Source organism: Hylobates moloch, unplaced genomic scaffold (genome assembly GCF_009828535.3).
Source record: "Hylobates moloch isolate HMO894 unplaced genomic scaffold, HMol_V3 SCAFFOLD_12, whole genome shotgun sequence".
Taxonomy (NCBI): domain Eukaryota; kingdom Metazoa; phylum Chordata; class Mammalia; order Primates; family Hylobatidae; genus Hylobates; species Hylobates moloch.
In genome coordinates, this window is record NW_026652287.1 from 62,717,629 (window position 1) to 62,744,094 (window position 26,466).

Genomic DNA, 26,466 nt, shown 5'->3' on the forward strand with positions numbered 1-26,466 from the left:
CCAGCCTGGTGACAGAGCGAGACTCCGTCTCAAACAAACAAAAAAAGAACTCCAGTAGAACAGATACTGTTCAGCACTACCAGGGTTGTGCTAGGTGTGGAAGCTCAGTGAAATCTTAGAGTTGACAGTTCTTAGAGAAGGGCCATGTGGACAGGGCTGTTTCCTGGAAAGTCCTGTGACCCCTCAGTGACCACTTATTTCTTTTGTTGTCGGCCTTTCCCTATTTTCTTTTCTTTTCTTTTTTTTTTTTAGACAAGGTGTTGCTGTGTCACCCAAGCTGGAGTACAGTGGTAATCACCGCAGCCTCGAACTCCTGGACTCAAGTGATCCTCCTGCCTTGGCCTCCTGAGTAGCTGGGGCTCTACAGATGTGCACCACCACATGCCCCGCTTATTTATTTTTAGTATTTTAGAAGCAGTGTTTTGCTATCTTGCCCAGGCTCGGCTTGAACTTCTGGCGTCAAGATATCCCACTTCCCAAAGTGCTGGGATTATAGGCAGGAGTGCCCAGCCCCAGAATTCTTACAATGACTTACAAGGTCTTATGTGATCTTGTTGCCTCCCTTTTGCTCTCTGACCTCATCTTTTTTTTTTTTTTTTTTTTGAGACGGAGTCTTGCTCTGCCGCCCAGGCTGGAGTACAGTGGCTTACTGCAGTCTTCACCTCCCAGGTTCAAGTGATTATCCTGCCTCAGCCTCCTGAGTTAGCTGGGATTACAGGCACGTGCCACCAGGCCCAGCTAATTTTTGCATTTTCTTTTTTTTTTTTTTAGTAGAGACGAGGTTTCACCAGGTTGGCCAGTCTGGTCTCGAACTCCTGGCCTCACGTGATCTGCCTGCCTCAGCCTCCCAAAGTGATGGGATTACAGGCGTGAGCCGCCGTGCCCGGCCTAGTCAGTTTTTTCTTAATTGCAACCCCGATTCTCAGCACCCTTTTCATCTTGGTTTTCCTCAATAGCCATTACCAGCACCTGACATACATCATCTGTTGTACTTGCTTATTTGGCACATATGTATCCACAGCGCCTGGAACACTGCCTGTAACGTGGAAGGTGTTCATCTATAGAGTTTTGTCGAATGAATGAATGAATGAATGAATGAAGCCGACCAGTGCACAGGGAGTGCAGTGGCGCGATGGTAGCTCTCTGCAGCCTCTAACTCCTGGGCTCCAGTGATCCCCGGGCTCTGCCCACCCTCCCCACTGCCACTTCCGGGCAGAGGCCAGCAAAGCGGCGGCGCAAGAGGTAGGGAGAGAGGAGCTGAGGCCCCAGATCGGCGGCCGCGGGCAAGGTCGCTCAGCGGGCACCCGCCCTGGGTATCGGGGAGCGGGTCGGGGGCGGGGTCGGGGGCGGGGCCGGGGCCCAGGGGTGGGGCCGGGCCGGGCGCCTGCGCCATAAAGGCCGCCGCGCGCCTCCGCGCCTCGCTTGCCGCGCGCTGCCGGCGCTCCTTCCTCCTCTGCGCGCGTCTCAGTCAGTGTACCTTCTAGTCCCGCCATGTCCGCTCTCACCCGGGACCCCCAGTTCCAGAAGCTGCAGCAATGGTACCGCGAGCACGGCTCCGAGCTGAACCTGCGCCGCCTCTTCGATGCCAACAAGGACCGCTTCAACCACTTCAGGTGCGGGCGGGTCGGAGGCGGGGGCTGCCACGCGCGGCGCCCGGAGCCGGGCACGCGGGCCTGGGGTCTGGAGGCGGGGGCAGCGGTGCCCGGGGACCCCAGTTCCCGACCTCCAGGCCACGGACTGGGGCCCAGGCCGAGGCCGCACTTCGTCCTTGGAGTCTCCTTGGAGTGCGTTCCTGGGGGCTTGCGGCCTCGCCGGGAGTCTCGGCCCCGGGTCTGCTTTGTTATGAGGAAAAACAGGCCCCTCCATGGGGACATTTCCCCTCCCCCTCCCCGTGCAGCTCCGGCCATTTGAGCGGGGGCTCCTTTAGCAGTTGTGAAGAGAGGCCCTGGCTGACGCAGCAAGCGGGAAAGGGCTGTCCCTTTCCATCCGCTCCTGGCCACATGGGCTTGGGACCGTCTGCAGGGCGGGCAGCCCGGGCGGGGGGGGGTTTGAGGGAGCTGGGTGGAAGGGTGGAGACGTCGGGCGTGATTCCTGCAGAAAAGACCTGTGCACGACCGGCAAGTGGGAAGGAGTGTTGGAGGAAATCATGGGCGGGAGTGCGGCCAACGGAGCTCTGACCACTGATGCTGGTGAAGGAGGGGCGGGGAGCGACTGTGGCTCCGGGCTAGACGTCCCGATGGCCATCCCTGTCATCTGGATGGGTGCCTGAGTAACTTACGGCAGAAAGTGGAAGCCCTGGGAGGGGGTGGTCCCCCGCTTCAGTCCGGGCTCCTCATCCAGGGTCTGCCTGCATCTAGGGTCTGTGAGGATGGCTTCTTTCTCTGTGCTGCTGTTGCAGATCATCCTGGTGGGCCAGCAGGTGACAGACACCACCACTGTGCTGGGTGGCCGCGGCCCTTGTGGGGCGTGGGTCAGAGAGGATGTTTCTTCTGGGAACAGCTCCTGCTTAGGGCATGGCTCCTCACTAGGGAGACCAGGGTGTGGTCAGCAGCATCTCCATCTTTCTGCAGCTTGACCCTCAACACCAATCATGGGCATATCCTGGTGGATTACTCCAAGAACCTGGTGACAGAAGACGTGATGCGGATGCTGGTGGACCTGGTAATGTTCTGCTTGGGGAAGCGTAACTGGTAACCGACAGGGTGGGTGAGCTGGGCTCCTGGGAGTCCCCAGGACCTTGAGTATCTTGAGTTCTTTCTCTCATTAGACCTCGGTGACCTCCTCTGTGCTGGTGAGGCACCTGTCCCTGGCTTAGGTTCTAAGCAGCATCCCAGGGACCCCAGTGACTGATGTCTGAGTAGACCCTTCCCAGACAGTGGGAGAGGGAACCAGACAGCAGCCATCTGTCTGTCTCACTGGGGACAGCACCAAGCCTTGTGTTTGGGGGCTGACACTTGGGGTGGCCAGTGTGGGTGGGACCAAGCCTCAGTATCGTCTCTTCCTAGGCCAAGTCCAGGGGTGTGGAGGCTGCCCGGGAGCGGATGTTCAATGGTGAGAAGATCAACTACACCGAGGTGAGCAGGCCCCACATACCCTCTGGGGCCTCCTTCCTTCCCTTTGGGGTTTATCTGACTGTTAGCCGCATCACCCTGTGTCTTCACCCCTTCTCTTGGGCAATGCTTTTGCTTAATGAGGGGCCTGGAGGCCTTTTTCCTCCTGCTTGTAGCAGGGCTTTGGGGTTTGTCTTCCACAAGATTGGTTTGGTGAGCTCCTTGGAATGGTTCCCAGTGTCTGCCTGGGAGGAGCACATCTCATACCCAGAGGGAGAGTTTCTCAAGGCTGACATTTTCTTGGAGAAATTAACTCTAATATATCCTCGCTGCAAGTTTTAGTAGTGACAAGAAGAATCTTAGGTCACTAAAGACTCAAGCAGTAGGAGTCAGTAGGAAGCAGTGGTGAGGCCAGGCCTGGGGGCCCCTGTTCCTGACTCAGTATGGGAGCCCAGCCTGGTATAATGGTCACTGAGCACCCAGATTCTGTCCTCATGATGTCATTATCCTCCTCTTACATGTGAGGAGTCTGAGGTTCAGAGGTCACATCACTTATCTAAGATGTCATAGCTGTAAGAGGCACAGTGGAGATTCACACTCAACCTGTCTTGCATTGTGGGTCTAAGCTGAGAGAGGATGCAATCAAGGAAGGCTTTCTGGAGGAGTGCATTCACCAATAAAATGTGGGGCAGGAGTGGGGTCTGGCAGGGTGAGAGTGGGGTGGCATGAAGCCCTCCGCCTTAGCAAGCCTCTCACTGGGTTGGAATCCCAAGATGATCCTTTTCCTGCCCACCTGGGGTCTTTAGACCTTCCCTCAAGGACTCCTCTGCTAACTTCAGGCCGTTTCACTCACGTGGCTGGGCCAGCCGCCTGGCACCAGTCACAGACTTCAAGTCTGGTTTGGTTCCTGGCAGTTGGTAGTTATCGGGCTGCTTGGTGAGGGAAGCTTGAGTTGCATGCCTTGCTGCAAATCCAAGGAGCTGAGGACACTGCCTAAAAGGTGCCAGCAAACACCATGGACATGCATTGGAAGGATGAGGTTACTTCAGGCTTCATGAGCGCTCATCTTCGGAAAGTGTTTATTTATTTATTTATTTATTTTGAGGTGGAGTCTTGCTCTGTCGCCCAGGCTGGAGTGCAGTGGTGCGATCTTGGCTCACTGCAGCCTCTGTCTAATGAGTTCAGGCGATTCTCTGCCTCAGCTTCCTGAGTAGCTGGAACTACAGATGTGTGCCACCCCACCTGGTTAATTTTTGTATTTTTAGTAGAGACAAGATGTCACCATGTTGGCCAGGCTGGTCTCGAATTCCTGACCTCAAGTTATCCACCTGCCGTGGCCTCCCAGAGTTCTGGGATTACAGACGTGAGCCATGGCGCCCGGCCTCTGAAAGCATATATTGCTTGTTTCTGACATGTGTTTTCGCCATTCTCTGCCATTCACTATTCCTCTTTTCTCTCACTGTTCGTGCCCTGAGCACCTCTGGCAGGCCTTCGGGGCCTGTCCTAGGCATATATGGGTCCCCTCATCTCTTCCTGACTGCAGCACATAAGTCCTTGGGGAGCTCCTACTCCTCGAAGCATACAGTGAGTTCTTGGAACAAGGTTATAGTGCTGACAGAGACCTCAGGGCCTGCCTGTCTAGTGGATAGAGGGCCGAGCTATGGCACCATGCCCAGCTGGGAGCATGGCTGCCTGGGGTTGCGGGGACAGTCTTTACACCCTGATCCTCATCCCCAGGGTCGAGCCGTGCTGCACGTGGCTCTGCGGAACCGGTCAAACACACCCATCCTGGTAGACGGCAAGGACGTGATGCCAGAGGTCAACAAGGTTCTGGACAAGATGAAGTCTTTCTGCCAGGTAAGTGGCTACTGCGCCGGACTCACCCTTGGCCGTGTGTGTGAGTATTTGGGAATCTGGGAGCCCTGAGGGGCAGCTCTTCCCCTTTTCCTGGAGGCAGGACTCAGGTTCTCAATGCAGCTTAAGGGAGGGGTTGCCTATGTGATCGCTGACCCTGGGGTCTCTGCTGAGGCCTGAATTTCTCCTGGCTCTGCTCTGAGGGAACCTGCTGCTGGCAGAAGTGGGGCCAGTTTCTTTCCTGAATTATAGACACCTGTGGACTCATGGTGACAAACCACAGAGGCTTGAAATGAAAAGTGGGGCCCCTGAGAGACAGGACAGTCAGGAAAGGAAGGAGCTTTTTCTTTTCTCTTTTTTTTTTTTTTTTTTTTTTTTTTTTGAGACGGAGTCTCACTCTGTCACCTAGACTGGAGTGCAGTGGTGCAATCTCAGCTCACTGCAACCTCCACCTCCTGGATTCAAGCTATTCTACCTCAGCCTCCCGAGTAGCTGGGATTACAATTATGTGCCACCCTGCCCAACTAATTTTTGTATTTTTAGTAGAGACGGGGTTTCATCATGTTGGCCAGGCTGGTCTCGAACCCCTGACCTCAGGTGATCTGCCTGCCTCACCTGGGATTACAGGCATGAGCCACTGCGCCTGGCCGGAAGGAGCTTTTTCTAATCTCTTTTGTCATATGCCCTTATCACCCAGTCTAGAAATAGATAAAACATTGTAAAATTTCCTCAACCCTGGCTGGGCGTGATGGCTCATGCCTGTGATTCCAGAACTTTGAGAGGCCGAGGCGGGTGGATCACTTGAGGTAAGGAGTTCGAGACCAGCCTGGCCATCATGGTGAAACCCCATCTCCACTAAAAATACAAAAACTTGCCAGGTGTGGTGATATATGCCTGTAATCCCAGCTACTTGGGAGGCTGAGGCAGGAGAATCGCTTGAACCCAGGTGGCAGAGGTTGCAGTGAGCTGCGATCGCGCCACTGCACTCCAGCCTGGGAGACAGAGGGAGACTCTGTCGAAAAAAACAAAAAAATTTCCTCATCCCCATTCCCAGCTAACCTCCAGAAGCAGCCTTTGTAAAGTTTCCTGTAGCCAGGCGCAGCAGCTCATATCTCTAGTCCCAACTATTCAGGAGGCTGAGGTGGGAGGATGGCTTGAGCCTGGGAAGTTGAGGCTGCAGTGAGCCATGGTGACACCACTGCACTCCAGCCTGGGCAACAGAGCAAGATCCTGTCTCAAAAAATAAATTTAAAAACCAGAAAAGTTTTCCTGTGAAGTCTTCCAGAAAGTTCCTGTGCACATAACACATCTGTCGTCATCTCTTTGAAACACGTACACACGTGCACATGCACACAGGTTGGTTTTCTCCCTGCTCCTCTGAAGCTTATTTCCACCTGGAAGTATGTAAGCAGTGTCCGTGTGTCAGTGACAGTGCATGTAACATGCCTTCTTTTCCTTGTGTGTAGGATGGTAGAGGTTGCCTCAGAGACCAGCTAAGTTTCCCCACGTCAAGCACTTGCCTCAGTGTCTATCCTAGCGGTGATTCTGCAGGGGTGGGTTGGCAGACATCCTCATGTCTGGAGAACGAGGGTGATGCCGGTGTGTCTGTGTGGGCTATGCATGCTCCGAGGGTGATCGTCTAAGCTCTTGTCAGCCGTGATCATTTGCTGCTTGTCCTAGGAGCAGTGGCCTCCACGTGTGGCTGGTCAAAGTCCAGTTACTTTGGCCAAGAGCCACTTTCAGACCTGAAAATGGGCTGGGCGCGGTGGCTCATGCCTGTAATCCCAGCACTCTGGGAGGCTGAGGCAGGTGGATCATGTGAGGTCAGGAGTTTGAGATCAGCCTGATCAACATGGTGAAACGCTGTCTCTACTAAAAATACAAAAAAATTACCTGGGCATGGTGGCGAGCACCTGTAATACCAGCTACTGGGGAGGCTGAGGCAGGAGAATCTCTTGAACCTGGGAGGCGGAGGTTGCAGTGAGCCAAGATCACGCTACTGCACTCCAGCCTGGGAGATAGAATGAGACTCTGTCTCAAAAAAAAAAAAAAACCGCAACCCATCTCTGCAAAAAATAAATAAATTAGCCAGGCGTGGTGGTGTATCCCAGCTATTTGGGAGGCTGAGGTGAGAGGATTGCTTGAGCCCGGGAGGTTGAGGCTGTAGCGAGCCGAGATCATGCCACTGTCCTCCAGCTCGGGTGACAGAGTGAGACGCCTCCAGGGCAAGAAAGTTGTGGGGTCCTGATGGGCATCTGGATTTCCTGAATGTCACTTAGGGTGGTCAGCCCATGTGACGGTCTTTGGGTGTGCGGCAGGGTCTTTTCAGCCATCTGCTGTGAATGGCAGAGCTGAAGTGCATTAAAAGCCTAGTGCTGTGTGATCGGTCTGGGTGTGCTCAGCCATGCCACATGGCGAGGGTGGCACTGCACTGTCTGGGGTGCTGTTTCCAGGAAAGCCTTCCCTTAAAGCTGGCCACTGGAGTACCTGACTCAGGCTGATAAGGTATTTATAGTTCAAAAAAAGTTGCTGAATGGTAGTAATCCCCTGGTGAGGAACATTCCCCATGGCTACGCTCTCCAAAGTTTGCCAAGATTGGGTGAAGATGTTCACTGTGACCTTGATTGTAGTGGCAAAACCTGAAACCAAGCTGTACTCATTTATCAGGGGACTTACCAAGTAGAGTCAGCACATATTCATATACTGTCATCCTGGGCACCATTAGGAATTAGGGAGCTACAGTTGGATTGACCTGCCATGCTGTTCAGGATGGACTGGGAAGGTGAAAAAGGAAGTTGCAGAATTGGTGGGTATGGTAAAGCCTCATTTGGTCAAATGAAGGCTGGGTGTAATTGTAATAAAGATAGACACATTTGGCTGGGTGCGGTGGCTCACACCTGTAATCCTAGCACCTTGGGAGGCCGAGGTGGGCGGATCACGAGGTCAGGAGTTCAAGACAAGCCTGGCCAACATAGTGAAACCCCATCTCTACTAAAAAAAATACAAAAAAGTTAGCCGGGCATGGTGGCGCATGCCTGTAGTCCCAGCTACTCGGGAGGCTGAGGCAGGAGAATCACTTGAACCCCAGAGGTGGAGGTTGCAGTGAGCGGGGATCACGCTACTGCACTCCAGCTTGGGCAACAGACTGAGACTTTGTCTCAAAAAAGAAAAAAAAAAAAAAAGAAAAAGACACATTTTTCCTCTGGGATGCTTCATTATAACAAACCTTTGATAGTCGGGAAAGGAGACTTGCTTTTTTTTTTTTTTTTGGTCCCTGGCTGCTTAGGAGGCTGAGGCGGGAGAATTGCTTGAGCCCAGGAGTTTGAAGCTGCAGTGAGCAATGATCATACTCCTACATTCCAGGCCAAGCAACAGAGCGAGACTCTGTCGTTAAAACAAAACTAAAAAATACCCAGCAAGGTGCAGTGGCTGTTGTATAATCCCAGCATTTTGGAAGGGTGAATGGGATCACTGCAGGCCAGGAGTTCAAGACTAGCCTGGGCAACCTAGACCCTGTCTTTTGTTTGTTTGTTTGTTTTTTGAGACGGAGTCTCTCTCTTTCACCCAGGCTGGAGTGCAATGGCCTGATCTCGGTTCACTGCAACCTCTGCCTCCCAGGTTCAAGTGATTCTCCTGCCTCAGCCTCCCGAGTAGCTGGGATTACAGGTGCCTGCCACCACGCCCAGCTAATTTTTGTATTTTTAGTAGAGACGGAGTTTCACCATGTTGGCCAGGCTGGTTTCGAACTCCTGACTTCATAATCCGACCACCTCAGCCTCCCAAAGTGCTGGGATTATAGGCGTGAGCCACCGTGCCCGGCCTATTTTTTTTTTTTTTTTTTGATTAAGAAGTAATTTATATTCTGGGTGCTGTGGCTCACACCTGTAGTCCTAGCACTTTGGGAGGCCGAGGTGGGCGGATCACTTCAGGTCAAGAGTTTGAGACCAGCCTGGCCTACATGGCAAAACCCGTCTCTACTAAAAATACAAACAAAATTAGCCGGGGGTAGTGGCAGGCGCCCATAATTCCAGCTACTCAGGAGACTGAAGCAGCAGTATCATTTGAACCCAGGAGGTGGAGGTTACTGAGAGCCGAGATGGGGCCACTGCACTCCAGCCTGGGTGACAGAGCGAGACTCCGTCTCAAAAAAATATAATAATAATAATAATTTATAACTGGGCATTGTGGTGCATGCCGGTAGTCCCAGTTACTTGGGAGGCTGAGGCAAGAGAATCGTTTGAACCCGGGAGGTGGAGGTTTCAGTAAGCTGAGATAGCACCACTGCACTCTAGCCTGGGTGACAGAACAAGATTCCATCTCCAAAAAAAAAAAAAAAAAGAAAAGAAAATTGCTGGATCTTATTAGTGTATACTAATTTTTTATTGATGTGTGGGAAATTATTCCAAAATTTAGCAACTAGAAGCAACAATCACCATCTCTTTAGGTGGGGAATTTGCAGTGGCTGCATTTGGTGTAGTGGCTCTGATATTGTAAGGTTGCAGTCAAGATGTTGGCTAAGGATGTGGTCATTTGAAGGCTTCGTGGGGGCTGGAGGGTCTGCTTTGAAGATGGCTCACTAGCAGTGCTGGCTTTGGGAGGCACAGACAGTTCCAGTGTCCTCATGACAAGGCAGCTTGTTTCTCCCAGAGTGAGTGATCCAATAGAGAGCAAGGCAGATGCCTGGAGGTCTTTTGTGACCTAATATCAGGATTCACATTCTTTCTTTTTTTTTGAGACGGAGTTTCACTCTTGTTGCCCAGGCCGGAGTATAATGGTGTGATCTTGGCTCACTGCAACCTCCAGTCCCCAGCTCAAGTGATTCTCCTGCCTTAGCCTTCCGAGTAGCTGGGATTACAGGTGCCTGCCACCATGCCCGCCTTTTTTTTTTTTTTTTAATTTTTTTAGTAGACATGGGGTTTCACCATTTTGGCCAGGCTGGTCTCGAACTCCTGATCTCAAGTGATCCTCCTGCCTTGCCCACCCAAAGTGCTAGGATTACAGGGTGAACCACCATGCCCGGCTACACTCTTTGATTTCTATAATACCCTGTTGGTGTTACAGATCAGCTCTGGTCATCATGGGAAGGGACTGCACCAGTGGGTTAATGCCAGGAGACAAGGACCACTGGTCATCATCTTAGAAGGTGGGGGGCTATCATAGTCCCGCTTCTGGCGCCTAGTGATTGATTTGTGTTCCTTCCACACGCAGATACCCCACTCACTTTCTCCTAAGTCCATATTCTGTTACAGTATTAGAAGTCTATTGGAAGTCTAGAACCTCATCTTGTCAAGTACAGGTGTAGTAGTACCTGCATTTCCTTTAGTACAACTCAAGTACAGTTCCTTTCAATCTGAAGACATGCGAATTTAAAGAGACAAATTACCCCTCACACACCCAACATACAATGGTGAGGTGGGCATAGGATGACTGGTAGGTATGGGATAATTTATTTTCTTTTCTTTCTTTCTTTCTTTTTTTTTTTTTTTTTTTTTTTTTTTTTTGAGATGGGGTCTCACTCTGTCGCCCAGGCTGGAGTGCAGTGGTGCAGTCACCGCTCACTGCAGCCTCAAACTCCTGGGCTCAAGCAACCCCCACCTCAACCTTCTAAGTCGCTGGGACTACAGGCACATGTCACCGTGCCTGGCTACTTTTTTATTTTTTGTAGAGACGAGGTCTTGCTATGTTGCCCAGGCTAGTTTTAAACTCTTGGGCTCAAGTGATCCTCCTGCCTCAGTTTCTCAGTAAGTGCTGGGATTATAGGCATGAGCCACTGAGTCCGGCCTGCATATTTAGGTTTTTATTATGACCACACTGTACTTCTGGTACCAAAATCTGTATTAGTTATCTATCATTGTATAACAAATGACATCAGAACTTGGGTTAAAACAGCAATACACTTTTTTTTTTTTTTTTTTGAGACGGAGTCTTGCTCTGTCGCCCAGGCTAGAGTGCAATGGCGTGATCTCGGCTCACTGCAACCTCTGCCTCCTGGGTTTAAGCAATTCTCCTGCCTCAGCCTCCCGAGTAGCTGAGATTACAGGCACATGCCACCATGCCTGGATAATTTTTGTATTTTTTTTTTAGTAGAGATGGGGTTTCACCATGTTGGCCAGGCTGGTCTCGAACTCCTGACCTTGTGATCCGCCTGCCTCGGCCTCCCGAAGTGCTGGGGTTACAGGTGTGAGCCACCATGCCCGGCCTAGCAGTAAACTTTTATTACCTCTCACAGTGTCTGTGGGTCAGAAGTTTGGGAGCGGCTTAGCTGGTTGGTCTTGGTTTGGGGATCTCTCATGAGGCTGTAGTCAAGATGTTGGCCAGCGCCCCAGTTATCAGAAGTTTTGATGGGTTTGGAGGACCCCCCTCTAAGGTGTTGCATACACAGGAAGCGAGTTGGCTGTGACTGTTGGAAAAAGGCCTCACTTCCCTGCCGCGTGGGCCTCTTTATGAAACTGTTTGAATGTCTTCACAACATGATAGACAGCTTCCCCAAAGTGAGTCATCCAAGAGAGCAAAGCAGAAACTGCACGTTCTCTGAACTCACTTCTAAAGTCACATTTCACCCTTTCTGCAGTCTCCTGATGGGTGCACAGGTCACCCCTCCCAGCACAGGCGGAAGCTATGCAGGGGCATGAGTTACAGGAAGCAAGGATCACTGGCGTCTGTTTGGAGACTGGCTGCGGATCTGATACTCCTTTCCCCGGCATAGCCCAGTCACAGTTTTCAGCATTTCACATCTCTTGGTCTCTGGCATAGCAGATTCTGCCGAGTTATCCCTGGTTTTGCAGATTCTGACAGTGTCACTGTAAGATAGGGATGTCTCACAGTTGTAACCAGGAAACAGTCTAGTTGGTGGTGAGTGTGGTAGGGACCAGTGTGGTCTCCAGAGACTCCTAGGCCTTGTGTAGTGGCTCACACCTGTAATCCCAACACTTTGGGAGGTCAAGATGGGAGGATTATTTGAGGCCAAGAGTTAGAGACCAGGCTGGGCAACATAGCAAGACACTGTGTCTACAAAAAATAAAATAGGCTTTGCGTGGTGGCTCAAGCCTGTAATCCAAGCACTTTGGGAGGCTGAGGCAGGTGGATCACCTGAGGTCAGGAGTTTGAGACCAGCCTGGCCAACACGGCGAAACCCTGTCTCTACTGAAAATACTAAAAATTAGCTGGGCAGGGTGGCAGGTGCCTGTAATCCCAGCTACTTGGGAGGCTGAGGCAGGAGAATCGCTTGAACCCTGGAGCCTGGAGGCGGAGGCTGCAGTGAGCTGAGATCGTGCTATTATGCGCCAGCCTGGGTGACAGAGTGAAAAAAAAAAAAAAAAAGGCTAAGGCAGAGCATTTTGTTCTGTTTTTTGGAGTCAGGGTCTTCCTCTGTCACCTAGGCTAGAGGTGCAGTGTTGCCATCTTAGCTTGCTGCAGCCTCAACTTCCTGGGCTCAAGCAATCCTCCTGTCTCAGCCTTGAGCCACCCTGCCTGGCCCCTAAGGCACAGTTTTAAAAATAAATAAATAGCGAGGCGCAGTGGCTCACACCTGTGATTCTAGCACTTTGGGAGGCTGAGCTGGGCAGATCACTTGAGGCCAATAATTTGAGACCAGCCTGGCCAACATGGCGAAACCCTGTCCCTACTAAAAATACAAAAAAATTAGCTAGGCATGGTGGTGGTGCAGGCCTGTAGTCCCAGCTGCTTAAGAGACTGAGGCATGAGAATTGTTAGAACCCAGAAAGTGGAGACTCTGTCTCAAAAAAAAAAATTAAAAATAAATAAATAGCCGGATGTGGTGGCTCACGCCTGTAATCCAAACACTTTGGGAGGCTGAGGCGGGCGGATCACGGGGTCAGGAGATCAAGACCATCCTGGCTAACACGGTGAAACCCCGTCTCTACTGAAAATACAAAAAAAATTAGCTGGGCGTAGTGGAATGTGCCTGTAGTCCCAGCTACTTAGGAGGCTGAGGCAGGAGAATGGCGTGAACTGGGGAGGGGGAGGTTGCAGTGAGCTGCGATCATGCCGCTGCACTCCAGCCTGGGCGACAGAGCAAGACTTCGTCTCAAAAAAAAAAAAAAAAAAAAAAAAAAAATATATATATACATATATATATATATACACACATATACACACACACACACACACACACACACACACACACACACACACACACACACACACACACAGTAAATTAAAAACAAAAAAATAGAGGCACCTGCGAGGGCCTGAAAGCTGGGACTGAGGCACCAGGACACGGCAGTAATGATGTTTTTGAGCAGCGGCTTATGCCTGGGGGTTTGGGCTGACGGCATCTTCCCCCCGTGCCAGCGTGTCCGGAGCGGTGACTGGAAGGGGTACACAGGCAAGACCATCACGGACGTCATCAACATTGGCATTGGCGGCTCCGACCTGGTGAGGAGAAAACTGCCTTGGGGTAGGGTGGGAGTCTGGGCACTGTTGGTCCCACCCAGTTCCTTACTTTCTCCAGGGATGGGACCTGGCTGTCTCCACTTTTCGTGAGCCTTAAATTCTTATTCTCTGATGCTGTGTCTCCCACCAGGGACCCCTCATGGTGACTGAAGCCCTTAAGCCATACTCTTCAGGAGGTCCCCGCGTCTGGTATGTCTCCAACATTGATGGAACTCACATTGCCAAAACCCTGGCCCAGCTGAACCCTGAGTCCTCCCTGTTCATCATTGCCTCCAAGGTATGAGCGCCGAAAACTGCCCGGTCCCTGGCCCTGTGTGTGTTGGGGTGGGGAGGGACGGCTGTCTTGCCATCCCCCTGGCCATTGGTCCCTCTTGGGTTCCAAGTGAACCATGGTTTGTGGATCAGGTCAGTACAGCTGCCCTGGACCGTTTCCATGCCTGGCAGCAAACAAGGTTGACTGAGGAAAGCCTGAACACATCAGTTTGAACCTTTGTGTCCTGACCGCACCCACTCGCCTTGCAGCATCTCTGCTTAGTCTGGGACTGCTTGCCACTTTCTTACAAACCTGTCCTTTATGCCTACTCCTTTTTTTTTTTTTTGAGACAGAGTCTGGCTCTGTCGCCCGGGCTGGAGTGTAGTGGCGTGATCTCAGCTCACTGCAATCTCCGTCTCCCGGGTTTCAAGCGATTCTCCTGCCTCAGTCTCCCAAGTAGCTGGGACTAGGCGCACACCACCACACCTGGGTAATTTTATTATTAATTAATTTATTATTATTATTTTTTAGTAGAGATGGGGTTTCACCATGTTGGCCATGCTGGTCTTGAACTCCTGACCTCAGGTGATGTGCCCCCCTCAGCCTCCCAAAGTGCTGGGATTACAGTCTTGAGCCACCATGCCCAGCCATGCTTGCTCCTTTCTGATTTTGGAGCCATGCCCTGATAATAGAGGGGTTTTGTTTGTTGTTATTTATGCTCTATTTACTCACATGAATTTACATAAAATATGAAGAATTCCATGTGAATTCTGAGATACCTTCCAGCCTGGGCCAAAGAGAGCCTCAGGCTGACTGCAGCCCCTCAGGGGAGAAGCTGCGGCCTTTGACCTGCAGGCTTAGGGTGGCGGGTGTGTGTTTACCAGCCCCCCTCCTCTGGTTTTAAAGAGCTGGAATCTCAGGAGGTTTTGTGGTGTCACTGTCACTGACCTGCAAATACTGCTCCATGTGACAACTGGGCATTGCCTTGGCTTCTGCTGCTGAACCCTGGCTCAAGGCCTGCACCCACCCCTAAGCTTGGGCGCCCACTGCTGTTCTCTTCGATTGCAGACCTTTACCACCCAGGAGACCATCACAAATGCGGAGACGGCGAAGGAGTGGTTTCTCCAGGCGGCCAAGGATGTGAGTGGGCTATACGGCCTCCCTCGTGGTCAGCCTCTGGGCTGGGAAGAGCAGGGTGGGCCCCTGAGTGACCAAGTCTGGCCCTGTTTCTCCTGAAGTTGGAAGTGGAAGGCGGCCTTGCCGGTGCCTGCCTTTGCTAGATGAGATGATTGTTCATCTTGGCTTTGCCAGACCCAGCCTTGCAGATGTGACAGAACCTGCTCTCACTGGTTGACAGCCCTCGCATGGCCATTTCTCTGCAGACCCTTGGCGCTGCAGGAACTCTTGGCCACACCTATTTTATAGGGGAGGGACGTCCCTGAGCCCCGTATGCTTGTAAGATGGGATGAGCAGGTGGCCTGTGACCCGTCTGCTTTCTTGACTTTGACCTCGATGTGGGCCTCCTCCAACAGTCTCAGAACCAAGGACTGGGAATCTCAGTCCCATGCAGGGCCTTGGTTCCTCTAGTGATGGGAAGTGACTACCCTTTGTCTCCCTGGGCTGGGTTTGGTAACTTGGCTCTGTCTCTTGTAGCCTTCTGCAGTGGCGAAGCACTTTGTTGCCCTGTCTACCAACACGGTAAGTGCCCCCGTGGTCCCCTGTACTGCCTTCCTGGGAGGGCCCAGCATGTCTAGGTCATGGCCTCTCAGAGACGTGGTTCATAGGTCTGGTGGATCTTGGCTTGGCTGATGGTATGGAAGGTTTGGTTGTCTGTGGGCTGCAAGCCTTCCTTGCCTTTTCCACATTTACCCATTCAACCTCTGCAGCTTTGAGGAGAGAGGCTTGGAGTCAGTGGGATCACGATAACCCCTTCTTCCATCTCCCAGGCCTGACTGATACCCAGAACCCTTCATACACGTGACCTTCCTAGGCCTGTGCACCCAGCATCTCCCCAAATGTGACATGCTAGGTAGGCATAGAGGATGCATTCCATTTTTCACGTAAGGACATAAAGTCCCAATGAAGGGAGGTGACATTTTGCCCCCTACTTAGTGATTGTTGTTTTGTGTGTGTGGTTTTTTTTTTTTTTTTTTAAAGACAGTCTCACTCTGTTGCCCAGGCTGGAGTGTAGTGGCGTGATCTTGGCTCACTGCAACCTCTGCCTTCCAGGTTCAAGCGATTCTCCTGTCTCAGCCTCCCGAATAGCTGGGATTACAGGTGCATGCCACCATGCCCGGCTAATTTTTGTATTTTTAGTAGAGATGGGGTTTCACCATATTGGCCAGGCTGGTCTCTGACTCCTGACCTCAAGTGATCCGCCCACCTCAGCCTCCCAAAGTGCTGGGATTACAGGTGTGTGCCACTGTGCCAAGCTTATTTTTTGAGACAAGGTCACGCTCTGTCACCCAGGCTGGAGTGCAGTGGTGCGATCTTGGCTCACTGCAACCTCTGCCTCCTGGGTTCAAGTAATTTTTATGCCTCAGCCTCCTGATTAGCTGGGATTACAGGCGCCCACTGCCACGTCCAGGTAATTTTTGTATTTTTGGTAGAGACAGGTGTTCTCCATGGTGGCCAGGCTGGTCTCGAATTCTTGACCTCAAGTGATCTGCCCACCTCGGCCTACCAAAGTGTTGGGATTATAGGCATGAGCCACTGTACTCGGCCCACTTAGTGATTTGTATGAGTAGGTGATGCCAGGATTAGAACCTGGGTCTCCTGTCTCCATGTTCTCACAGTCTGCCTGGCCTCGAGGTTGTGCAGGCTCAGCAGGGCATGGCAGAGTGAGGGCTGCTCCAGGAGTGACAGCAGCAGTCAGAGCTATGACCACACCCACATCTCCCTCCCACCCCCTCCATCATCATCCCCACATCTCCGCCTCCAGTGCTCACCCAGCTGCAGCAGGACGCCATAAGGCTGGCTAACCATAGCGCTGTTGCCTGCCTCCAACTGACTGGTCAGTAGGGCTTCTCCTCCTATGGGGAATAGGTAAGGGGTTGCTGGCCCTGTCTGCCCTGGGGACCAGAATACCTGATGGGTCCTCAGAGCTTCCTGGTGCAATCACCCTCCCACACATGGGAAGGGCTGGGTGGCTGTTCAGCCTGTGTGTGGTTGCCTGGCCTGGTAGGTGGCCCCTGCCCACGCTCGGGTCCCAGTCCTAGGTTTGGTTCCCAGATGTCCTGAGGGGTCATGCTCTGGTGTCCCAGGCAGGCCTGGGGGAGAGCTGTTGCAGAGCAGTGTGTGGGCCAGGTCCTCACGCGGGGTTACAGCTGCCCTCAGCAGGGGGCTTTGCAGGTGCAATGTCACTGGCGTGCTGGTCATGGACTGACCTGGTGTCCAGCTTGGGGTGGGCAGATCCTGGGCCCTGCCCTCGACTCACAGGCTGCTCCAGCCCTGCCCCATCCCTGGCTCTGGGGAAGGTGAGGCTCAGCTCACAGAGCACAGCTCCCTGCCTCCCGGAGCTCCTGTTCCCATCCTGCTAACAAATGCTTCCTTTCATTTCTCTCCCTTTGTTTTTTTTTGTAGACCAAAGTGAAGGAGTTTGGAATTGACCCTCAAAACATGTTCGAGTTCTGGGATGTAAGTACAAGCACTTCTGCATTGGGTGAATTAAGTGTCCTTTGCCAAGTCATGGCTGTTGAGGGGCCCATGAGGTCAGTCAGTGTTTATTGAGTACCTGCTGCATACCTAGCTTGGGGAAAGGTAGCGAGGCCCTCAGAGAGGCTTGGAGGACAAGAGCAACCCAGACAAGATGAGGGCTCCACTTCCACCTGAGGGCGGGCTGAGCTTGCAGGGCCACATGACACTCCCTTGGGTGCCTGCCTGCAACAGCCACTGTGGGGTAACCCGAGTCCCCCTTGCCCCGCTCACAGAGTTGAGGTTGTGAGTTATTCTCAGTGATGACCTTTCTCTGAACTGCAGCCACCATCTGTAAAGGCCAACGGGCAGGGTGAGGCATGAGGTATGACCGGGTAGGCCTGGAAAGGAGCAACAGGAGCTGCAGGAGGAGCTGGGGGGTGGCGTAGAGGAGGCGCCAGGCTGGGGCAGCTTGCAGGGCAAACCCTGCCTTGAGTGGTAGGGCTGCAGACCCCTCTGTAGCAACAGGTGGTCCATGGGACCACCTCTGCTGGAGCCAAGCAGTGAGCCGCAGCTTTCCTTGTGCACTTGCCTGAGCTCAGCAGTGGTGTGAGGAGGGCTCTGGCTGTGACGCCTGGGGTGCAGGGGTGCAGTGCAGGGTGTGGTGTGGGCGCTGTGAATGCTGTGGGCATGGCCGGGCTTAGGTGCAGGGCTCTAACGCTGTGGCAGGTGCAGCAGAGAGGGCATTGCCTATTTGGTGGTTTTCCCACCTGGGGCTGTTTCCAGGCATTTGGACCGGAGGCCCTTTGCTTGATGATGGCATCCACAGACATAACCTCATTCCTTTGAAAGCCTTTTACTTCCCGGGTCTGGGAGAGAATGAAGCCCTAATGCCTTAAACCATCCACTGTGTATAATGAGTTAACTTCTTTCTAGAATGAGACTAGTTACATACCATCCTTGGAAGAATTGACAAGAGTCACTCAAGTCATTTTCTGCATCCTGTGGCTCAGATGCGGAACCCCGGTCAAGAGAGACTGTGCGGCTTCTAATAAATGTTGCATGCTTGATAATGGAGGGCAGGCACCTTCCACCTCCTCCTTGGGATCTGGAGCCTGAGTAGGTGGTGGGCAGGGATGTGTGGGTGCTGCTGCCAGCCAAGGAGCCGAGCAGATTGGGGTGTCCTTGCTCATCACCACCCAGCATGTAGAGATGAGTTAGGGTGTGGCTTAAGGAGAAGATGGGTCTGGCCTCCCAGGTAAGGCCTAGGAATGATAGCTGGGCACAGGAACATGGGGCCAGGGCTGGCTGGTGAGACCTAAGTGGAAGCCTCCTGGGCCAGGCTAGACAGACCACAGGGGCTGGAGGAGGGACCTGCCTGAGTTACTAGAGTGTATCCTGCTGAATCAAGAAGGTGATATCTGAAGAACCCAGGGATAGGAGCAGGTGAAGTTCCTGCAGGTGGGGTCTCGGGTGAGCTACAGCCATCAGCTCAGGCCTAGGGATGCAGTGCCGGCTCTCAGGTGAGATCAGAAGAGTCCTGTCTGGTAGGAGTATGTAGAAGTAATTCTTGGTCCACCAGGGCCAGTTTTGCGGCAGCCTTGGGTGTCGGGATGAGGAAGGGGTGTAGTGGGAAACCATGGGGTCTCTCAGGGCTCAGCCAGAGTCAGTACACACCACAGGGCCAGTTTTGGCTGGAGAGGCCTGAAGCGGAGCCAGAGCAGGTCCAGGTGAGTTCTGAGGAGGAGCTAGGACAGGGAGAGGGACCCATAGGTCTGTGAATTCTGGAGGAGAGGCAGGTATTTAGAGATGGTTCTGTCAGGTGAAGTCTGAGGAGCCAAAGCTATGTATGTGCATGTCAGCCGGGCTCTGTGGGAGGTGGTGTAGACCTATGGTATCGGACAGATGTGCACGCTGGGATCTCTGGTCGGTTCTGAAAAGTGAGGATCAGGTAGTGGGTGGCTGATTGCACAAGTGGGGTGTTTAGAACCCGGGATTAGGGACACACAGGCCAGCACCTGCTTCTCAGCATCCTGACTGGGTGTGATGGGCAGAGCTCAGGGCATCAGAGGCCTCTGAGAATTCGTGACTGAAGTCCAAGTCTGTGGCGTCAGGGTCTGCAGAGCCCAGATGCAGGAGAGGTAGGAATGTACCTGGTGATATGAGGCAGGGACAGGGGAGCTGGGGCAGGTGAGGCAGGCAGGTGGCATGAGGAGCTGTGCTGGGTGGGTGCGGTCTGAGTGGCTCAGGTTGGGTAAAGGTCCAGAGACCTGGGTCTGCAGGGCAGACATCAAGGCTGAGCAGTCAGACAGTGTTTGTCAACACTGGGCTCTCACCAGGCTCCCTCAGGCCCAGGTCAGCAGCCAGGGATCTGTCATGTGTGAGGAAAGTGTCTGTTCAGGTTAGGTGTGTATAATGCAGCCTTTCAGAGCCGCGTCTGTCTGAGGTCCCAGGAGCTGGAATCAGACAGGTTTGTATGGCTGGGTTTCTAGGGGAGGCCTGAGGAGCCAAGACTGTACTCAGGTAGGCAGAACTGGACCAGTCAGGTAAGGACATTGGAGCTAAAGATAGGCAGACAGGTCGAGCTGGGTCTGACAAGTGAGGGCTGAAAATCTGTGGTTGGGTCCAGGTTGGAGCTGTGTCCTCGGGCGATGTCTGAGCAGCTGTGGTGGGTGAGCCTGGGTCCCCTGGGAAGAGACCAAAAAGCTGGAGTCAGACAAAGGGATGACGAACCGCATACGTCTGAAAGGTGGATGAAGCCTGGGTCTGGTCGAGGTAGTAGGGCAGGTCTAGCAGACGAGGTTTCAGGGGTTAAGGTGAGACACAGGTATGTACTTTTGGGTCTCACAGGTTAAGGTCTGAGCCACTGAGGTCAGGCCCTGGTTTGTATCCCAAGTCTGAGAAGCTGTGTTAAGCATGGTGGGTGGAGTTTGTCGGGTGACATCTATGAAACCAGGGGCATGCAAAGGTAGGTTGACCGGAACAGCCATGGCGAAGCCAATTAAACTGTCCTGCAGTTGAGGTCAGGCACAGGTAGAGAGAACGGATCTATCAGGTGAGGCCCAAGGAGTCCAGGTTAGGCTCATCTAGAAAGACCTGGGTGTGGTAGATGACCTGTGAGGATATGAAGTGAAGGCAGGTGGATAGAGCCAGGTCTCTCAGGAGGTCTGAGGAGCTGGGATCTGGCACAGTGAGCAGGTCTGGATTTCCCAGGTGGTGTCAAGACAGGTGGGTAGGCCAGGCGCAGTGGCTCACACCTGTAAATCCCAGCACTTTGGGAGGCCAAGGCAGGCAGATCACTTGAAGTCAAGAGCTCGAGACCAGCCTGGCCAGCATAGCGAAACTCCATCTCTACTAAAAATACAAAAATTAGCCAGGCGTGGTGGTGCACACCTGTAGTCCTAGCTACTTGGGAGGCTGAGGCACCAGAATTGCTTGAACTGGGGAGGCAGAGTGAGCCAAGATCATGCTACTGCGCTCCAGCCTGGGTGACAGTGAGACTCTATCTCTAAAAAAAAAAAAAAAAAAAAAAACGCGGGGGTTGGGTGCGGTGGCTCATGCCTGTAATCGCAGCACTTTGGGAGGCCAAGGCGGGTGGATCATCTGAGGTCAGGAGTTCAAGACCAGCCTAGCCAACATGGTGTTGGGGTGGGGGTGAAACCCCATTTCTACTAAAAAATACAAAAATTAGCCGGGTGTGGTGGCACAGGCCTGTAATCCCAGCTACTCAGGAGGCTGAGGCAGGAGAATTGTTTGAAACTGGGGGCGGGGTTTGCAGTGAGCCGAGATCATGCCACTGCACTCCAACTTGGGCAACAAGAGTGAAACTTCGTCTCAAAAAAAAAAAAAAAAAAAAAAAAGAGAAAAGATGGGTGGGTAGAAGTTCATCTACTGGGTGAGGTTGAGGAGCTGTGGCCAGGTACAGGTATGTAGGTATGTGGAATTGAGTTTCTTGGGTGAGGTCTTTGGAGCCTGGCCCAGGTGCATCTTCGGGTCTGTCAGGTCTGAAGAACGGGAGTTAAACACAGGTGTAGAGCAGGGTTTGGCAGGTAAGGTCTTTGGAGCCAGGATCAGGGCAGCTTCACAAAGCTGGGTGTGTTCATGAGACCTAAAAAGTCATAGTCAAGCCCAGGTAAGAAGAACCAAGTGTGTTGGATGAAGTGTGAGCAGCTGAGGTGTGAAGTAGAGGTAGGCAGAGCTGGCCCACAAGGTACAAGCTCAGGAATCCTCATCACATGCAGGTAGGGGGTGCTGGTCCGCCAGGTGCAAGCCCAGGAGCCAGCATCCAGCACAGGTAGGCAGACCTGTCCCACCAGGTATGATCTGAAGAGCTGACATCAGGCTCAGGCAGGTAGATCTGGTGTGCCAGGTGTACTGCAAAGAGCCAGAGTAAAACACAGGTAGGCAGAGATAGTCTTTCAGGTGTGGCTTAAGGAGCCAAGGTCAAGTACAGGTAGGTAGAGCTGGCCCACTGGGTGTGGTTTGAGGGGCCAGGGTAAGCACAGGTAGGCAAAGCTGGCCCACCAGGTGTGGTCTGAGGAGCCAGGGTCAGGCTCAGGTAGGTAGAGCTGCCTGCCAGGTATGTCTGAAGAGCCAGCATCAAGTACAGGTAGGTAGTCTGGGTCACTAGGTGTAGTCTGAGAACCCAGCGTCAAGCTCAGATAGGTAGAGATAGCCTTTCAGGTGTAGTCTGAGAACCCAGGGTCAAGCACAGGTAGGTAGAGATAGCCTTTCAGGTGTGGTCTGAGGAGCCAGGGTCAAGCACAGGTAGGCAGAGCTGGCCCACCATGTGTGGTCTGAGGAGCCAGAGTCAGGCAGATAGACAAAACTGGTCTGCCAGGAGTAGTTTCTTGAAGGAGAGCTGAGGAGTTAGGTTGAATGCAGGTAGATAGAGTTGGCTCTTTCAGGAGTTGGGTTCAGGCACAGGAATGGGCCCCTGCGTGTTTGGGGTGAAGCCTGAAGAAGCAGAGTTGAGCCTAGGTGTATAGAGTGGCCTCCCAGGTCAAGCCCATAGCATGGGGGTCTCTACAGGCAGACAGAACATTGTGGGTTTCCTAGGAGGTCTGTGGCCCCTAAGTTAGACGTGGGTAGGTAGATGTATCTCTCTCAAGCAAGGACTTTGTAGCTAGAGGGATGTACAGCTGGGATCTTGCAGGTGAAGTCATTGGTGCGTGGTTCGGCTCAGTTGTGCTGACTCAGTCTTAGGCCTGGGGACAATGGGTTAGTCACAAGTTGGTAGAACTACACATCTCAGCTAGGGAGCACAGGTAGTCAGAGATGTTCCATTTGATGAGGTCTGAGGCTCCTCAGTGAGCTCATTGGTGCTGACGTTAAGCAGAGATTGGCGGCATTGGATCTGTCTGTGAGACATGAAAAGCCAAGCCAGAAAGGGGATGTGGACTGCCGAGGCCAGGCTCATATAAATAAAGCTGGACCCTGGGAGGCTGTAAGGAATCTGAGTTGGGCTCAGGCAAGGGAATCCGGGTCTGTCAGTCAAGGTGTGAGGGGTCAGGTGATGTGAAGCTTGGTCTATCAGCTGAGATGTTTGGAACCTATCTTTGACAGGTGTATAACTGTGTAGCCTGAGGCACTGGAGTGGGACACAAATAGGCAGAACTAGGTCTCCCAGGTGAAGCCATTGCATCGATGCTCAGTGCTAGTATGTTTATCTGGTGTTGTCAGTGAGTCTGTGGATGCAGGCTCAGTGCTGGTATGTTTACCTGATTATATCAGTGAGTCTGTGGATCCAGGCTCGGTGCTGGTGTATTTACTTGATTATGTCAGTGAGTCTATGGATCCAGGCTCAGTGGTGGTATGTTTACCTGGTGTTGTCAGTGAGTCTGTGGATCCAGGCTCAGTGTTGGTATGTTTACCTGGTGTTGTCAGTGAGTCTGTGGATCCAGGCTCAGTGCTGGCATGTTGACCTGGTGTTGTCAGTGAGTCTGTGGATCCAGGCTCAGTGCTGGTGTGTTTAGCTGACATTGGCAGTGAGTCCACGGATTCAGGCTCAGTGCTGGTATGTTGACCTGACATTGGCAGTGAGTCTGTGGATCCAGGCTAAGTTCCACAGAGGTTGTATAAACATGGTCTTAGGTGGGCTCTTTACACCTGGGTTCAAGCACAAAAGTACTGCTGGGCTTGTTAGGTGAAGTGGATGGGGTCTAGCACAGGAATGCATAATTGGTGAGGCTGGCCAGGCCTGGGGAAGGTGGTCAGACACAGGTGGAACATTCGGTGGTAGGGTCAGACACAATTAGATGAGTAGTGTGGGCTCTTATATCAAGGGAAAGCCATAGTCATTATAGGTGTTTGTACCTGGGTCTGCCTGGTGATGTCTGGGGAACCCTAAAGATCGGGTGGGACAGGTATCTGTTCTCAGCACCCTGGTCAGGTATGATAAACAGAGCTCAGGGTACTACAGAGGCCTGAGGATCTGTAACCAGTCCATGGTGTTGGCCTGCACCCAAGAGGGCATTGTGCTCCAGTTGACATAGGGTCTGAGTTAAAAGTGAGGAAAGTTGCCAGGCACTGTGGCTCATGCCTGTCATCCCAGCAGTTTGGGAGGCCGAGGTGGGTGGATCACTTGAAGTCAGGAGTTCCAGACCAGTCTGGTCAACACGGTGAAACCCCATCTCCTAAAAATACAGAAATTAGCCATGCATGGTGGCATATGTCTGTAATCCCAGTTACTCAGGAGGCTGAGGCAGGAGAATTGCTTGAACCTGGCAGGCAGAGGTTGCAGTGAGCTGAGATCAAGCCACCACACTCAGACCTGGGTGACAGAGGGAGAGACCCTATTTCAAAAAAAAAAAAAAGAAAGAAACTGAGTGTAGTGAGCTGGGATCATGCCACCATACTCAGGCCTGGGCAACAGAGTGAGAGACCCTGTCTCAAAAAAAAAAAAAAAGTGAGTAAAGTGAGGAAAAAGGTAGATGATGGTTAGATAAGGTGAGATCTGGGGCACTGGGGCAGGTGAGGCCCAGAATGTTGAACTGACTGAGGAGCTGCATCTATAATGTATGGTCTCAGAGGCCACTGCACTTAAAGGTGAGATCTAGAGACCCATGTCTGCAGATTGAGGGTTTGGAGGCTCAGGTCAGACACTGCTTGGCATTGCTGGGCTCTCACAAAACTGGGATCTGAGGACCTGTTCTCGGCCAAGGTGAGCAGCCTGGACTCTGTCAGCCAGAGGGCTGGCTGTGTGCTGAAGTTTAGTTTCTAGAGCTGAGTCTGGGCTGGGTGTTGTGGCTCATGGCTGTAATCCCTGAGCTTCGGGAGGCTGAGGCCAGGTGTTCAAAACCTGCCTGGACAACAGAGCAAGACCCCATCTCTACAAAAAATTTAAAAAATAGTCAAGCATGGTGGTGTGTGCCTGTAGTCTCAGCTACTGGGGAGGCTGAGATGGGAGGATCACTTGAGCCCAGGAGTTTGAGGCTGTGGTGAGCTGTGATCATGCCACTGCACTCCACCTGGGCAACAGAGCAAGACCCTGTCTCTAAAAAAAAAAGAAAAAAATAGAACTGCATCTGTTAGATGAGATGTGAGAGCCTATGTCAAGCATGATGTAGTCTGTAGGACTGCATCTGTCAGGTAAGGTTCCCTGAAACCCAGAGCCTTTCCAAGTGAGTGGCCCCACTGGTCATCTCATTGCCCAAGCCAGAAACCTCTCAGCCACACTGGAGAGCTCCCAGAATTAGTCCTCTGCACTCCCCAGTCCATCTCTGGGGCTTCGAAGTGACTTGTTTGCTTCTGTCCCTGCCTTAGCCACAGACTGTTCTCAGTCTTCCCGCCGTGCCTCTCAGCTTCCACCCTGCAGTCCCCACCACTTCCTTTATCCTCTGGACGGTGCTATGCTTCCCCCTGCCTCAGTGGGCTTCCAGGAGAGAATTAAGCCCTCACAGCCCAAGACATCTACTGGATGTAATAAGTGGGCACCTCTCCTTCGTGTCTAGAAGGTTACTAGTCTTGGACCATCCTTGGGAGAACTGAGAAGTCACTCAAATCATTTTCTGTGGGCCTTAATTCTGTCACCGTTGAGAAAGGCTGCTTTGGCCACAGGACCGTTGCATGTGCTGTTATGGCTGCTGGAATGCTCCCTCAGTGCTTCTCTGAGTCATGTCTGCTCGTTCTTGAGATCAAGGCTCAAGTACCCCTCAGGTTCCTTTTATAAGTGGCCTCAGCACCATGTTCCATTTCTCCTGAGCACTTGTTTCTCAATTTCACATTTATTGGCATGATTATTTGATGTCCGTCTCTCTCCCACACTCTGCATCCGTTGCCTGTGCTAGAAATATTGGAGGTGCTCCATAAACAGCTGTTAGGAAGACATCCGTGAAGTTCTGGGGATTCTGATGGCACCAAGTGGAGCTTGCAGGTGTGGCTTGAGAAGGTGCAGTGTGAATGATAGGCCTAGGTGATAGGCCGAGATCGGTCAAGCCCAGGTATGACCCACTGGGCCTGTCCCGTGTCTGGGATGAGGCACAGGTCTAAGGTTCTGGATCTGTCAGTACTGCCTGAGGAGTTGGGAATGGGCGCAGGTACAAAGTGATGAGTCTTCATTGTTCAACAAAGAATGTCTGGCACAGGTATGAGATCTGGGTCTGTCAGTATCTGAGGATGTGGGGCCTGGCACAAGTATGAGGCACTGGGCCACTGTTCAAGCAGGTGGGCTGGGGAACAGAAATGTAGCTGTGGGTTTTTAATATCTGAGGAGACCCAGCCAAGAGCGGAGAGCTGCTGGTCCAAGGAAGCATACCTGGGCACAAGTATGAGACTGAGAAGGTGGGTCCTGGCACTGGTACGGGGCTCTGGGTCTGCAAGTGTCTGCAGAAGTAGGGCCTGGTACAGGTATGTGGTGCTGGAAGAGGTGTCCAAGGAGGTGGGCTAAGTACAGGTATGACATCTGAGTCTTCCAGTGTGTGAGGAGGTAGGATCTGGTACAGGTATGAGGCCTTGGGTCTGCTGGTGTCTGAGGAGGTAACAACAGGTTACAGTTATGAGTCCCTGGGTCTGCTGGTGTCTGAGGAGGTAACATTTAGTACAGGTATGAGGATCTGGGTCTTCCCGTGTCTGAGGAGGTAGCACCTGGCACAGGTATGAGGATCTGGGTCTTCCAGTGTTTGAGGAGGTAGCACCTGGCACAGGTATGAGGATCTGGGTCTTCCCATGTCTGAGGAGGTAGCACCTGGCACAGGTATGAGAATCTGGGTCTTCCAGTGTTTGAGGAGGTAGCACCTGGCACAGGTATGAGAATCTGGGTCT

At 52.5% G+C, this 26,466-nt stretch overlaps 1 protein-coding gene across 1 annotated transcript in view; it reads left to right on the top strand.

Annotated features, from left to right (window-relative positions):
* The first annotated feature begins 1,089 nt into the window (after window positions 1-1,089).
* GPI (glucose-6-phosphate isomerase) overlaps window positions 1,090-26,466 on the top strand; it is a 35,945-nt gene continuing 10,568 nt past the window's right edge. The window contains exons 1-10 of the mRNA XM_032170420.2: window positions 1,090-1,242; window positions 1,485-1,613; window positions 2,571-2,661; window positions 3,006-3,074; window positions 4,788-4,907; window positions 13,218-13,301; window positions 13,450-13,596; window positions 14,641-14,712; window positions 15,226-15,270; window positions 17,155-17,208. Of these exons, the coding sequence (XP_032026311.1) occupies window positions 1,492-1,613; window positions 2,571-2,661; window positions 3,006-3,074; window positions 4,788-4,907; window positions 13,218-13,301; window positions 13,450-13,596; window positions 14,641-14,712; window positions 15,226-15,270; window positions 17,155-17,208 (804 nt within the window). The 5' untranslated portion in view covers window positions 1,090-1,242; window positions 1,485-1,491. The remainder of the gene's footprint in view (window positions 1,243-1,484; window positions 1,614-2,570; window positions 2,662-3,005; window positions 3,075-4,787; window positions 4,908-13,217; window positions 13,302-13,449; window positions 13,597-14,640; window positions 14,713-15,225; window positions 15,271-17,154; window positions 17,209-26,466) is intronic.